Source organism: Zalophus californianus, chromosome 12 (genome assembly GCF_009762305.2).
Source record: "Zalophus californianus isolate mZalCal1 chromosome 12, mZalCal1.pri.v2, whole genome shotgun sequence".
Classification (NCBI taxonomy): domain Eukaryota; kingdom Metazoa; phylum Chordata; class Mammalia; order Carnivora; family Otariidae; genus Zalophus; species Zalophus californianus.
In genome coordinates, this window is record NC_045606.1 from 24522911 (window position 1) to 24535240 (window position 12330).

The 12330-nt window shown below is 38.4% G+C and overlaps 1 protein-coding gene across 3 annotated transcripts in view; it reads right to left on the reverse strand.

Annotated features, from left to right (window-relative positions):
* SEMA3C (semaphorin 3C) overlaps nucleotides 1-12330 on the reverse strand; it is a 179233-nt gene that overhangs the window by 93621 nt on the left and 73282 nt on the right. Inside the window, exon 3 of one of the 3 annotated variants that reach the window (XM_027574510.2) lies at nucleotides 9017-9198. The exons of 1 other annotated variant lie outside the window; for it this stretch is intronic. In XM_027574510.2, the coding sequence (XP_027430311.2) occupies nucleotides 9017-9032 (16 nt within the window). In that variant the 5' untranslated portion in view covers nucleotides 9033-9198. Of the gene's footprint in view, nucleotides 1-9016; nucleotides 9240-12330 lie in introns of all 3 variants that reach the window. One more of the 3 variants, XM_027574511.2, reaches the window with a different exon arrangement.

The following is a 12330-nucleotide window of genomic DNA, read 5'->3' on the forward strand; positions in this document are numbered from 1 at the left end:
AGAATCTCAACTCAGTTTTATCACTGGCTATCATCAGCTCAAAACTAAAATAGATCAGCCAAAAAACTATAGTAAAAGGGCGCCTGGGTGGCTCAGTTGGTTGGGCGACTGCCTTCGGCTCAGGTCATGATCCTGGAGTCCCGGGATCAAGTCCCGCATCGGGCTCCCTGCTCGGCAGGGAGTCTGCTCCTCCCTCTGACCCTCTTCCCTCTCGTGCTCTCTATCTCTCATTCTCTCTCTCTCAAATAAATAAATAAAATCTTTAAAAAAAAAACTATAGCAAAATATAGCAAATGAACAGATTGAACAACAGCAAAAAAAACAAAAAGTAATGACAGTGTGATGTCTTCTTAGCTTCTCTTCTGTTTTATGGTTGTAATCAATACATTCATCATTTTAGGATTGGTATTTTCTACTTTAAATATTTACCTTACTTTCTCAACATAATTCTAACTAGTTTGATGTCTTTTTCTAGAAATTACTTGAAAACAAATCTACTCTTTGCCCATTATACCTCTTTCAGAAGGCTATGTTGTTTAAATGACAGTCTACCTATGTATATATCAAAAAGTAAACCATAAATATTCAGATGACCTGAATGTTTAGATTTTCAGTATCTCAATGATCACTGACTCATGCTCACTTAACTTCTACATTATGTGTAAAATTTGTGCCTGTATAGCTGAACTCTGAAGACAACGAATGCACCATGACAATTAATAAAATCTATAATCAGTATAGCAGATTCAATTTTCTTCCCAGCCAAAATGCTCCTTTGTACAATTTACACCTCTCCCATTCAAATGGTTCACTATTTCTTTGTTCTTGAGATTATGATCTTAAGAGAGTGACAAACTGTACAAAGGAGTTTGCTTTCATAAGTTACTGTTTCAATTTTGAAATATTTCTAAATTTTAGATGTTGAATCACAAATACACTTCTAGAAATTCTCATAGGCTGTGGTGTGACTTAAACCAAAATCTGAAATGATAAGAATTCTTATAGAAAGCCATGAACTATACTCTGTGAACTCTTGGGCCATATCCCATATGTAAAGATAGAGGAGTCACAAATTTAACCTATTTCCTGGGCATATCAGTTCAGAATGTTTGCCATTATATTCTTCAAGCAGTTCTACATCTAGCCAAGAATCTGAAAATGTCATGGGAGTATGAAGCCAGGCTGTGGTACCAAACTTCCTGTGACATTGAACAAGTTACAGAACCGCTTTGGGCTTTAATTTTCTCATTTGCAAAAAGCAACAATATCACCTCTACCAAGAGTTCCCATGGAAATCAATTGAATTAATACATGTAAATATTAGAAATGAATGACAGAAAAAGTATACAATAAATTCTAATAATTATTAGTATTAGTATAGTATTATCAAATTTGAATTACTATCAAAAAGACATATGGAATTAGATAAATAGATACACATTTTTCTTTTTTTTTTCCCCTTTTTCTTTTAAGGAACTAGATTCCTAAAATTACTAACACATGATCATAAAACATAGCCTGTGATATTTTGCCCATACAATGACAGTAAAGTGTAGGATTTTTTTATGTGGAAGTTATAAAAATACCTCGGAAGAGTCTTGAGAAGTCAATCATGAGAGAAGACAAGAACAAAAGACATTGAAAGATGATTTTATTATTTTTTTTTAAGATTTTATTTATTCATTTGAGACACACACAGAGAGAGAGAGAGAGAGCATGAGTGGGGGGAGAGGCAAAGGGAGAGAGAGAAGCAGGCTCCCTGCTGAGCCAGGAGCCCGATGTGGGGCTTGATCCAAGGAAGCTGGGATCATGACCTGAGCCAAAGGCAGACGCCCAACCATCTGAGCCACCCAGGGGCCCCTGAAAGATGATTTTAAACAAGGCACTAGATGACAGATCTTGAACTCGGAGATTTGAGATGCAGAGTGCTGTGTGGTGTGCTAACCTAGTTCTAAGTTACTGAGCCTCGGTAGGCATCATAGACAGATAGGTGATGCAGTTGGCAGCAGTGGTACCCCTGGCCCAGAAACTGGAACTGCTTCTTTCATGAGGAAAGCAAGACAGGGGAGAGGGATGTCATTCAGGAAAAAAAGTCAGCCCCTGCCAGACCAGAGGTTATTGCTGAAATAGGGGGAAAAAAATCCAAGAGCTCAGAACATGAGAATATAGAATCCAACAAATGTCACTCAGAGTTTGCAAAGATAAAGGCTGCCTTGATTTTGCCTAAAATTTACATAAAGCTTGCTTTTCATCATATGGAGGAGACTCATGGTTGTATAATTTCTCTATAAAAACATCTGGAGAAGGATATAGCTTGGGGTGAAGAATAGATGTTCAACATATACCTCTTCAATAAATAACTCTCCAGTGAAATACATGGACTATAGAAGGAAAATGTGACTGAGTTCATGGTCTCTGGGGCCCAACCACTGGAGTCTGAATCCGAGCTCTGCCATTTCGTTTCTATATGTTCTTGGCAGGTGCGTTTATCCCTCTGCACTCTAGTGTCCTCATGTGTAAACCAGAATAATAATAGTATCTACCTCACAGGGGTGTTGTGAGGTTTAAATTGTTGATATACATCAAGAACTTAAAAGAGTGCCTGTCCCATAGTGACATGGGTTACATTATTATGACTTGGGAAAAGACATCAAACTTCAGCCAGCAAGGTAAGAATAATTCCTTACACATGGAGGAAACATGGAGGACCAGCTTGCCTGGTTTTTATGTATTGATATATTTAATACTTCATTTTTTTTTACATGTAGAATGTACTCAAAGTATTTGAACAGGAGAGTGAAATGATAAAATAAGTCATTTTTAAGGAAAATAATTTGTTTGAGTGGCAGGATAATATTAAATTATGTGAGCCTGGAAAACTAAGAGATGAGGATATTCCAGGTATGTTGATAGAGACGCTGATATGCTAAAAGTGGAAAGGAAGAGTTGATGGGCAGAATGCTTAAAAGAAAGGATTTGGCATTCACTTTATATGAAGATGGTCTGGGGGTAAAAGGAAGCTGTAAACTAAAAAAAGGAGAAATGAACATGCCCTTAACTAGTTTTGGAGGATTTGAAAAGGAAATTTCTTTGGTAAAGAGATTGCTTGAGTGTTGACAGATTAAATTCAAATCAAAGCAGATATGTCCCACAAACATGTAAAATTAGAATAGCAATTTGCCATTAGAAATACCAAATCTGCAGGTGGAGTTTTTCCTATTCTTCTCAGGGGTTATGTGAGTCTCTGAGAGTCGACAGCTCTGAGGAAGCCCTGAGAAGAAGCTCTGAGGGGAGTATATCTAAAGTGAAAAGCAAAACATAGAGATGCATTGATTGTTTCATCCAAAAAGAGCAGCTCTGTAACTGAAACTGAAAGCAAATCATGATGTATAGGCAACAGTGTGGTATTGGGGTGAGAGTATACAATCTGAGTCAGACAGTTCTGACTTGAAATCCTAGCTTCATCACTTACTGAGTATATTATTTTAAGAAAGCTACCACACTTTGCCCAGTTTTGATTTCCTCATCTATAAATCGGTTATATTAATACCCTCAAGGGATGTTGCACCAGCACACAGTAGAGGATCAGGGTGTGCTCGTTTGAGCAGGAGACATTATTGACCTTACATCTAACAGAATTTTCCTTGTCTTCCCCGTAGGCAGAGCTGGTCTATATAGAACATAGTCGTCCAACCTCACCCCCAGCCAGGGAGTGGTTTACACGGGACATGTGATGAGTTCTGGTCAATGAGATTTAAAGGGAAGCCTTCTGCAGGGGTACTGCAAGAGGTTTCTTCCTCCTTAAGACTGGCACAAGAAAAGAGGTGATTTCGTTTTCTGCCTCTGGACATTTGTACGTGAGGGATATGATATGTGCCGCAGTTGCTAGCTGAGAATGGCTTACCAAGCCGATTGCTAGCTGAGAATGGCAAGCAAAATTTAGGAAAAAAACCTGGCTGAAGAAATGATTTAATCTCTGAACTCACCCTGGAACTGCTCTATCACTGGACTACTTCTGTTATATAAAATTAAAAAAAAAAAAAACACGCATGTTTTTTTTAGACACACTGAGGTTTGCATTTCCTGTTGTTGAAACCCTTCCTAGGGGCACCTGGGTGGCTCAGGAGGTTGAGCATCTGCCTTCATTCAGCTCAGGTCATGATCCTGGGGTCCTGGGATTGAGCCCGTGTAGGGCTCTCTGCTCAGTGGGGAGCCTGCTTCTCCCTCTCCATTTACTGCTCCCCCTTGCTTGTGCACCCTCTCTCTCTCTCAAATAAATAAATAAGATCTTTAAAAAAAAAGAAAAGAAAAGAAAAAGAAATCCTTCCTAACTGCCACATCTTCCAAGTATTCACAGCCCCTACCTGTTGCTTTCTCATTCTTTCTATCATGGTTTGTTTCATTCCAGTATTTTTTCAAATAATCATTTTTTCTTTTTCCCTTCTCTTCCTAATCTATACTGAAATAAAACCAAGAGTGTGATCTTAGCCAGGAAAACAGCCTCAACCAAATTTTACTTGCAAGTAATAAACAATGGCAGTTTTCCTCTTTATCTGTTTCATTAGAAAATAATCAATTTCTTGCATTAATTCAAATACCAGAGGGAGCAATAACCGCATTAGCTGAAGACCTTTCTGGTCCAAGGATTTTATCTATTTTTCTGAGCCATAAAGCTATCTTCAAATTTAATTACCCACCGCCCATCGACAGTTGACAGCTGTTAACCAAGGAAGATCTACTTAGGAAGTGCCCTGTTAGAAACCTAGAAGACAAGGTTATTTTGTTTAAATGCTATTTAAGTTGCTGTTAGTTAGCCATAATTGAACTCTAGAGCTTGGGAAAAAACAAAACAAAACAAACTTTCTTTTAGCATAAAGAGATGAGTTCAAAGAATTGAGGATTTTTATCTATAAAAAGAATGACTAAACAATCCATCATTTTGGTTTAATGTAGATCCAACATAAGTCAAATGAATGATTCAATGATTTGGTCACAGTGAGAGAAAATGACTGATTTAATGATTTGGCTAGTGAGAGAAGGAAATCACAATTACTGGTCTTTCATCTAAACACGTCAAAGAAAGCACCGTCTTTTTATTTCTTTAAATTTTAACAATGATGTCACCGTTTTTGTAAGTGTTGGAGGTACCACTCGTTGTGCTGTTTCTCAGAACATGCTCAACTGACTGAGAAGGAACCTTGCCTGAGAGAATGTAGTGTTAGAAAATGCAGTGCCCCACAAAGGGCACTGTAGGTCTCTTAAGTCCCTGGGAAAGTCTCCTGGGAAACAGTATTTAAAAAAAAAAAATTGCATGCTTCTATCTTGAAATCTGCATTATTGTAGAGTTCTATGATGGAAAATTACTGTATTGCCTTCCATGCCAATGCTCCCTGAGGGAAAATTTGCAGCACAATATGCTCACCTGAAATTCATGTATTGACATGGATTTTCCTTTGTAACAGAAACTACTGTGGGCCTTGAGAATTTAACCAGGGTTGGGAGAACAATACATTCCCCCCAAATATAAACTCTAGCAATATAAGCTTCTGTGTTCACTTGAATATAGTCAATATATTGCTGTAGCAATTACAACATAATTTAATATACAGTAATATATTGTCTATAAATAACACTCTATCTCTAACCATGTAAGAATTAACGTTTGTTCTCTGTTGAACTAGTCGGAGATCTTAACATTTCTGTGGTGACTAAGTCAATAAAAACTCATTCGTGTGCTCAGAAATGTGATCTTGGTAGAGGAGGGTGGAGAGTTTTTCTCTTTCACGAACAATATATAGCTATTAAACTATTAGGTAGGGGAACTCATTCACTCAGAACACTACATTATCTTTGGCCTTTTATAAATGACAAGTAGAAGATTACTTGAGTGAAAATCAATTCCCAGGGTCTCTCTATTAGAAGCATATGCTATGGTTACTTATTAATTATATTTGAAGTTCATGATATACTATTAACTTATGTATTTGATACATATATATTGAGTCCTTACCATAGCCGACTAGTCACTGCTCAAATACGAGGACACAAATATGAAGATCCCAGGCCCTCACAACAATTCCAAATCTTATCTTACATTCTGTTACTCTGTTTGGCTAGCCCACCGTGACCTTCTCAACATAAACCCTAGCTCTCTCTCAGGCAGAATGCGCATCTACAGATTTCAAAGTAAATCCTTAGGATATCTTTTACTTCAGAGATATTGCCACTGACAGGATAATTTCCTCTCCAGAATGTCTTATCTCAGAAGTATTTTAAGTAGAGTGGGCTTAAATGACCCATCTTCTCCCTGAGGCTCACTATTTTGTGAAACTGGGTTAGAAACTGAACTTCACCTGTCCCCTTAGGACAAACAGGCAGACAAAGACTAGAGCAGTCAAACTTCACCAGAATGAAAACATAGCTCCTAATTCTTACAGCAAAGAGAGGTCAGAAGGCATGTTGTTAAAACCACATTTGCTTTAAAATAATAGCCCCAAATAGCCACCACTTGTGGGCTTACCAGTAGGAGTAATGGTTATAGGTGCTTTTTAAACTTATTTCATTTAATTGGCATTCAAAGCCTTTGTGTTAGGCCTTAATGTTATTCCTGTTCCACACATAATGAAACTAAAATTCACAGAATTTGAGCAATCTAACCAAGGTCACACAGTAATGAGTAAAAGAGGCTAGAGCCAGGATTCAAGGAAAGGTGAGTTCCTTAATCCATGAATTCAATTGAATGCCCTCTTGTTTTTCAAATCAGACAGACTTTAACACTATTTGTTGGGCTTCTAGCATGTTCATCCTGTACATGAGTCTGTGCAATATCAAATGTAGTCTAAGGAATGCCTCTGCCCCTCAAATTGTCTTTGTTAGTCTGAGGAGCGTGTCACAGAGTAAGGGGGAGGGGTGACCACACTCCAAACAACTTGAGAATGATCAAAAATTCTCAAGGATGCCGTTCTTACTAAACCATCATACTAAATCTGAGAAAGGCTACTATGAAAGTGAGATAAGAGTCAAACATACTTTCACGTAAAGGTAAAAAGTTCTACTTTTCTGTGTTTTTTGATGGATGGGCATAATTAGCGAAGTGGAGGCAAAATGCCAAGTGGATGAGAACAGGAATAAGGGAAACAGTTCTATTCAGTGAGCCTGGCCATGGAAGGGTAACAGTGAATACAGACTATCTCCCAGGAATTGTGTCAGAGGGAAAATTAGCCAATATACAGAAGCCTTTGAGGATTGTTCTCATTCTAGTTTGCCTGAGATGGTCCAGCTTGTGGCTGTTTTCCCAGCAAAATTATCTATAGTGTCGCTTCTGTACTCTGAAAGGATTCGTGGTTTGGATGTTAAATTATATGGTCACTCCACTTTTAAGCCCCTTTTTCTTGTTTGGCATGGCTTTCCATTACTTTTAGAACAACATCTAATATTCTTTGTGTCCTTACCATGATCTGGTTTGAGATTACCTCACTAAAAATCTCAATCATCATTTTTTGCCTATTTTCTTTTTGTTCTCACCCTTCTGACCCTTCTTTTTGCATTTCCAAACATGCCTTCCTCCTTTCTGCCTCAGGGCCTTTGTACATGTTCTTCCTCCTGCTGACAGGATTCCTCCTGCCATTTTCTAACCCCCACTCATAACTCAAGCAGTAGTTTCGACGTAACTTAAATTGGATGCTTCATAAAGGCTTCCTTGATCCTCTAGATGAGGTCACATCTCAGGTCTGTTGATATATGCTCAATTTCCCTTTGTGGTTTTCTCTTAAAGACTGCCTGGAAGATCACTTGGAATGTTCTAAAATACCATGGTGGAGGGTGGGGGACTACACTCTATGACTTGCTAAGACCCTCTCTGTCTTCTGTATAGTTTTACAGCTGAAATTGCCTCTGAATACAAGACAAAGTTCTTTGTCCATTCACAATCTACCCTTTATCTTGCTATATTGAGTCTTAGGATCTTTTAATCTTGATGAACTAAGAATTATGAGAATGAGGGGTGCCTAGGTGGCTCAGTCGGTTAAGTGTCCGCTCTTGATTTCAGCTCAGGTCATGATCTCAGGGTCGTGAGATTGAGGCCACATCAGGCTCCGTGCTGGGCATGGAGCCCTCTTGAGAATCTCTTTCTCTCCCTCTCCCTCTGCTTCTCCCCTAACACATGCTCTCTCTCTAAAAAAACAAAACAAAAACAAAAACAAAAACAATTATGAGCATGAGCCAATAAAATGAGAAAAAATGCTATCAAATTTCAAAAATTCAGGCTTACATGATTATAATCTATTCCTGTTAAAAGGTAAGGTGTATGGATGGGAAGAGGGGGGGATCATTTTTGGAATTAGCCAACTGGAGCTAAAGTTCTAGCCTCACCATTTGTTGATACAGGGTTTGATTTGACCCCTTTCTCCCAATCACTCCCTTCTACCCGCCCCAAACTTGGGTCTTGTATCTACAAAATAAAAGGAAGAATGAGATTATTTATAAATGAGAATGATCTCCAATGTTCCCTGCAGCAATAAAAATGTCCATGAAAATAATTCCTTTTCCACTGTTTGTAAGTATTACCTACTGTTGTAGAATATCTGTAAAGCTAATGTAATCTTTCACATTACTATAAATCTCACAGGAAGAAAGGGTATGTTTAAAAACCTATCTTAGAAATATGACCACAGAAATACAACTGTGTCTTTTCTGGAAAAAATGAGGCTAACCCAAAACCTAAGGTGTACATGTCCCCTACCTAAAGCATATTCGATTTGTGTTGTGTAATTCAATCACCTGAAGAATTACAAACTCTGACTGACCTCCCTTCTTCTAAGCTCACTTGGGAGACATGAAAGCACACTTCAAGGATGTTAGGTGTCAATCTCTGGCTCCTTGTATGGGAAGTGGTGGCTAGATTCTATCTCAGGGTGAAGAATATACAATTGGGAAATAGCTAAGATGTCTTGAGAGTCTCTGAACTGGAAGGAAGTAACTTCTGGAAAGTAGCACCAAATCTGAATCTATTGCTAACCTGTAGAGGACAGCATGGATGAGCTGAGCCATCATTATCATCACTGGTGTTCCTACTGTCAGGAAGGTCTCAGTTTCAGAGTGTCCACTTGAGATGTAAACAAGGGAGATAACTCGCGGAGGAGGAAACACTTCATCTGACACCTCCTTTCTAGAACTCTTGACACTTCTGGAAAAGCTGCCCTGGGCAAGGTATTCAAAATCAATCAGTCCAAGGTAGAGACCTAACAACAGAAAGCCAAAACCAAAACAAAACAAAAAACAACTAAAGGGGATATAATAACAATTGGAGAATGGTGTAAATTAGTATGTCTCTACCAAATATAATATTATGCTTTCATTACAATTATTTATGTAGAGATTTGAAGATATGGAAAACATTTTTCATGCTACTAAGTTTTAAAAGCAGGTCATATTCAATATGAAAACTGTTAAAAATTTTTCACAGAAAATAAGAGTAAGAGGAACTATTTTATGGAAAGTCTTTCAGCGGTGAGATATAGAAATTTAAAGACAAGAAGACAATCCCTCAAACCAACATGTGTACAATGGGCAGGAGGATAGGGTGAGATTCCGTGTGCTGGGGGGGGTCTCTTGTCACTTCTCATCCCCACAAAGTTCTGTAACTTTCATGCCACAGTTTTCTATGACACAAAGCTTACGTTTTATATCATACAGTAGGCTCTACACAAAGTTAAAATATTCCTTGTGGTGTATATTGATTCAGTCATCCAACAGGTAGTATATAAACCAGGGCTAGGTCAAAAGATAAACATTCTTGGTTGCTGTCTTCAAAGTGGATGGTGCAGAATGGAGGCACACAAACAACTGCAGCACAAGATGACGACTCAGGGGGTGCTTGTGCGGGGCAGTCGGTTAAGCGTGGGTCTCTGGGTTTCTGCTCAGGTCATGATCTCAGGGTCGTGAGACTGAATCCCCCCTCACCGCCCCCCCGCCCCCGGCTGAGGGCTCTGCATTCAGCACGGAGTCTGCTTGAGATTCTTTCTCCCTCTCCCTGCCCCTCCCCCTTTTACTCTCTCTCTCTCTCTCTCTCTCTAAAATAAAGAAATCTTTAAAAAAAAAAGAAAGAAAGAAAGAAAAAAGAGGACTCAGGAAATTAAGGGAGAACTGAAGGAAGGTTAAGGCTTCCTGGAAATAACAAGGAAATCTTAAACAGAAGGAAATGCTTGACCTTATGTCTTCATTCAACAAATATTAGTTGAGCCACTTTGTCTATTAAGCTAATAATCACAGTGATAAATGCCAACATTTACCAAACGCCAACAAAGTGTGGTAAAGGCAGGATCAGTGTTTAAGGCAAGGGCAGCTGCTCTACATCAGGAGTCAGAAAAAGCCTCTGTAGGCAAGTGTCATATAAGCCGTGACCTGAGAATAAATATGGGTTAATAAAGAAACATTTTCCAGGGAGTGGAAAGAACTTCAATAGAAACCCTGAGATGGGAGATTCAAGGATAATGAGAAGTTTCTGCCATTGATAAAGAGGAGAATTTGAGCAGGCTTTGTCAAGCACAAGTAAGGAGTCAACCAACATGCAAGAAAGCAAACTTCTTGGATGTCACACAAGCAACAGCAACGATGCAAACTCCTCGTGTATCAAACCGAAGTGGTTGATTTTTCCAAAGTTGCTGAAGGTGCCAGTGGAAAAAAAAAAATCTGAGAAAGTGCAGGCCATGATCACTTACAAGTTTGTTAGATAAATTCTGCTACTAAAGAGTTCTCAAGAGCAAGATTATTTTACAATACAATATTGAGTGAGTACAGAATAAAATGATTTGCATAACTAAACTATAAGATGTCCGCATAGAAATACATATGCATAGATAAAAGTCTTGGAAGATACTCAACTTGTTAACATTCTTCTTCATGATGTGCTCAGTTAAAAGTAAGAGTCTGATAGTACTGATGGCTCAATTTAACCTTGTGTCAGTTTTAAAGAATTATAATTACTCTTTAATCAAGAGCCAGGCAGTGCAAACTTTCTCTACAGACCTTTATGATTTAAATATATTTTCATACAGAAGTCTGGATGCACTGCACCTAACTAAACGCTGAACTACACAAAGGAAGAAATACCAGTTATCACTAACTGGAAAACTGCTGTATATTGCCAAAATTTTTTGATCTCTAGATTCTTTCAGGATGGACCACCCACAACTTTTAGTAAGACAGACACAGACAGACTATTTGGATTTTAATAACCCAGCACCCCCACCAACCAAAATTCTTGAACTCTGCTTTCACTTGACGCATTCTTAAACCCATTTTCATTTGCACACAGAAAAACATAAACTGTATACAATAAACTCTCACATCCAAAGAACCGGGCTTCATGAACAAAGAAATGCAGAGATGTTTTCCTAAAGAGACAGCTATTTTATCTAAACATTATTTAATTCAGTGTGACTCATTGTTTAGCCAAGTTACTGCTTCTGGCTTCAAAACAAAGATATAAGTTGGAGAAATGAAGAGGACAGTAGAGACATGTTCATTTCACTTTAAACACATTCGCCAGTCATTCAGTGCAAAAGCCTCATTTTCTCCGTTCTTCTTGTATCTCTGTCCCCGGACATTGTCTAAAATACAAGGTCAGTGACTCTCAGTGCTCAGCTGCTGGAGGAGAGATTTAAAGGGAGTCCTTGGGAGTGTGCCTCTACATAGTAATAGAGCTCCCCTTTGATTCTTTTCAAGAGAAACACAAAGGATCCCACCGCATTTCCTGCAGCTTTGAAAAGCCTAAGACTCATCATGTATACAATGGCTTGCATATACAATGCATAAGCAACACATTTCTTTTTTCTTCGTCCTAGACCTGGAAACCATTTGCTTCCAAATTTCACATGATGGTATTTGAGATGGAGTGGGTGCGGCATCATTCAATCTTTCAAAAGAGATCACTGTTGCGCTTTTCTGTTTTTGCTCTGGAAACAAAATATTTATCACTCCTGGAGGTACTTCAAGGAGAATAGCAGAATACAGACTCAGAGTGTATGTACTTTACAAAATGCTATTGCCTCCACGAGGTAAGCATTAGCCAAGACTGTCTCTTTAATTTTCAGGGTGCAAGTAAAATCTTTTTGTGGAAATAAGGCACACTTAAAAGAGGAACTGACAAGCTTACGGGAAACCAAAAGTTTGAGCTGAGTATTAACAGCTCACGGTCATCTTTTTAACGTGGAGGGAAGTTTCATTCGACTGATTTATAGCCAGTTTTTCTCCTGAATTGCAAAAAGCAAAACATATTTTACTAGACAAAACGACAGGTGCAGATAGTTGGGATGGTGTTATTTGAGGGAT